Genomic DNA, 2,048 nt, shown 5'->3' with positions numbered 1-2,048 from the left:
CAATGAAGACTCCTGCCTGTAATGGTATCGGCTGTGGACCAATGTAAGTCGTCTACGTCAAAAAGTTGGACTGATGGAATGTACATACAGATGAAGCTTCTCGCAATCTCCTGCCTTGCCTTCTCATTATCCTGCGCAGCGCATCACACTCAGCCTCGACATTCATGCGTGAGTCATGGTGGGACTCACGGCCTCATGCGACTCGGTCAGGATGTCAAATTTCACTTGCGTTGCGACTGCAGCGCGAGCGGCATCGAGGTCTCCGTTAACGAGCATCATCAGGGAGTGTCTTGAGAGGGGAGTAGGGCGGAGGCTGAGTGAGCGAGAGAATGCTCAACGTGCGGTATAAAAAGAGCTGGTGGTAAAACCATCGCTCATGTTCTCACAGCCGGGGCTCGGATCCAATTTCACTGGCCAGAGCGAACGGCCTCGGGGAGCAGTGACTCGGTCCCAATCTTGCGCATAACAAAAGTTTTCGTCCGCCGGGATACGTCCGAATTGGTAATTTCAGGCCCATTTCTGTCGATCGAGCGTTTGCTCCGGGGTCGAAGCCACGTTCCAGAGCTTTACAGCACTTGCTCTCCCTCCAGCCTTTCTCCAGGCGGTGCATTAATCCCCTCCCTCTCCCCGCTCTCTTCGTCCTATCGCTTCACACCCACCTTCGTTTTCTCCAGATAAAATGGGAAACGTACGCAGATCGCTAGATCGGACCCGAGACAGCCCTACTTACACCCACTGATCTTCGCAGGGTGCCAGAGCGCAACAGAAGAGGGAGCGCAACCAGGCCAAGACAGCATCTACTGCTAAGTCTCAGACCAAAGTCAACGAGGCAGCAAAGAACATCATGTGCCAGACCTGCCGTCAGACTTTCGTGAGTCCCTGTGCCCTCATAACCGCCACTACCGCTTACCCGCACAATGTACCAGCTACTGACCACCCGCGCACCCGCGTGAGTCACTAGACGAACTCTGCCATATACACAGCTTGACCTACGTCATATAGACTCGAAGAGCATGCTCAGAATAAGCACTCCAAGACAATGGCTGAGTGTTTCCCGGGTGTCCAAGCAAAGTAACTGGTCGCTGTTCCAGGCACGGTCGACTTCTTGCTGCTATACCTCTAATCCCAGCGTGTTGTATGTGTCTTGCGATGGCATATGTATATCCATAGATCTGAAATGGGATGGCTCGCGACGTCCGAACGGCGCACAGCTTTAGAGGCTTGCCGGAGCATATTATATGAGAGTAAGGTACAGGTTTTCATCACCAGGGCTCCCTCGACAGGCGACACCCTCACAGCTGTCCGAACGCACTTTGTGTCGCTCCCGCGCCAGCAGCAGCTCCCCCCATTGTTTGCAACTTCTCGCCGACCTTCTTGTTGACCTCGAAAAATTTGGCTACGCAGCGGTCGATGCAGACGCTCTCGCCCTTGTTCAAGTCTCCTTCCGCGTATCGTGTGCTGACGCATTTGGTGTGACATGACCTAGCGCGGCGTCGCGGGTTGAGCGTGAATGAACTGGACTATTAGTATGAACTCACGAGACGAGCTTGTTGAAGACGTCCGTAATCATGTCAAGCCTATGAGCGAACGTCAGTTCGGCATGCTCGCAATAATCCAAGGTTGAGCGCGTACGCACTCTTGCATGGCCATCTCGACGCGCTCCGGGTTGACGGAGCCAGCTGGTGTATTGCCACGACCACCAAGGAAAGACATTTTATGGTTGTTTTCGAGTAAGGAGACTCGTAAAATATGAAGAGTAACCGAGGAGCTGAACCGTGAACCTGGTCGGGTGTGAACGAGGCGAAGCGCGTCCACACAGACGCGCTTCCTGCCGCATTTGGCTCGATCAAAAACTTTGGTCCTCCTCAAAGACCTCACAGGTCGCCCGCGCACGGTCATTTCCCCATCCTCCCGTGCACGAGAGAAACAAAAATTAGCTCTGACGGCCCTTTGCGGTTCCAATACATGGTCGAAGCCAAAACGCTCTCCGTACACCGATGCCGGTTCGTGGACTTCACCCCGGCAGGCGTAACGGCGCTCGCATTCCC

The 2,048-nt window shown here is 54.2% G+C and overlaps 2 protein-coding genes across 2 annotated transcripts; one reads left to right on the top strand and one right to left on the bottom strand.

Moving 5' to 3' along the window:
- The first annotated feature begins 632 nt into the window (after nucleotides 1-632).
- PHACADRAFT_266604 (uncharacterized protein) lies at nucleotides 633-1,158 on the top strand. Its single transcript, XM_007403385.1, has 4 exons — nucleotides 633-688; nucleotides 749-871; nucleotides 927-949; nucleotides 1,003-1,158. The coding sequence occupies exons 1-4, from the start codon at nucleotides 680-682 to the stop codon at nucleotides 1,073-1,075; spliced, it is 228 nt and encodes a 75-aa protein (XP_007403447.1). The 5' UTR covers nucleotides 633-679; the 3' UTR covers nucleotides 1,076-1,158.
- A 66-nt stretch (nucleotides 1,159-1,224) lies between these two features.
- On the bottom strand, nucleotides 1,225-1,770 carry PHACADRAFT_266603 (uncharacterized protein). Its single transcript, XM_007403384.1, has 3 exons — nucleotides 1,637-1,770; nucleotides 1,539-1,577; nucleotides 1,225-1,482 (listed from the first exon to the last, which is right to left on the bottom strand). The coding sequence occupies exons 1-3, from the start codon at nucleotides 1,711-1,713 to the stop codon at nucleotides 1,293-1,295; spliced, it is 306 nt and encodes a 101-aa protein (XP_007403446.1). The 5' UTR covers nucleotides 1,714-1,770; the 3' UTR covers nucleotides 1,225-1,292.
- Between the last annotated feature and the right edge of the window lie 278 nt (nucleotides 1,771-2,048).

The sequence above is a fragment of the Phanerochaete carnosa genome (assembly GCF_000300595.1).
Source record: "Phanerochaete carnosa HHB-10118-sp unplaced genomic scaffold PHACAscaffold_1099, whole genome shotgun sequence".
Classification (NCBI taxonomy): Eukaryota; Fungi; Basidiomycota; class Agaricomycetes; order Polyporales; family Phanerochaetaceae; genus Phanerochaete; species Phanerochaete carnosa.
The sequence above is the reverse complement of the archived record's forward strand: the minus strand, read 5'-3'. Positions and strand labels throughout refer to the sequence as shown.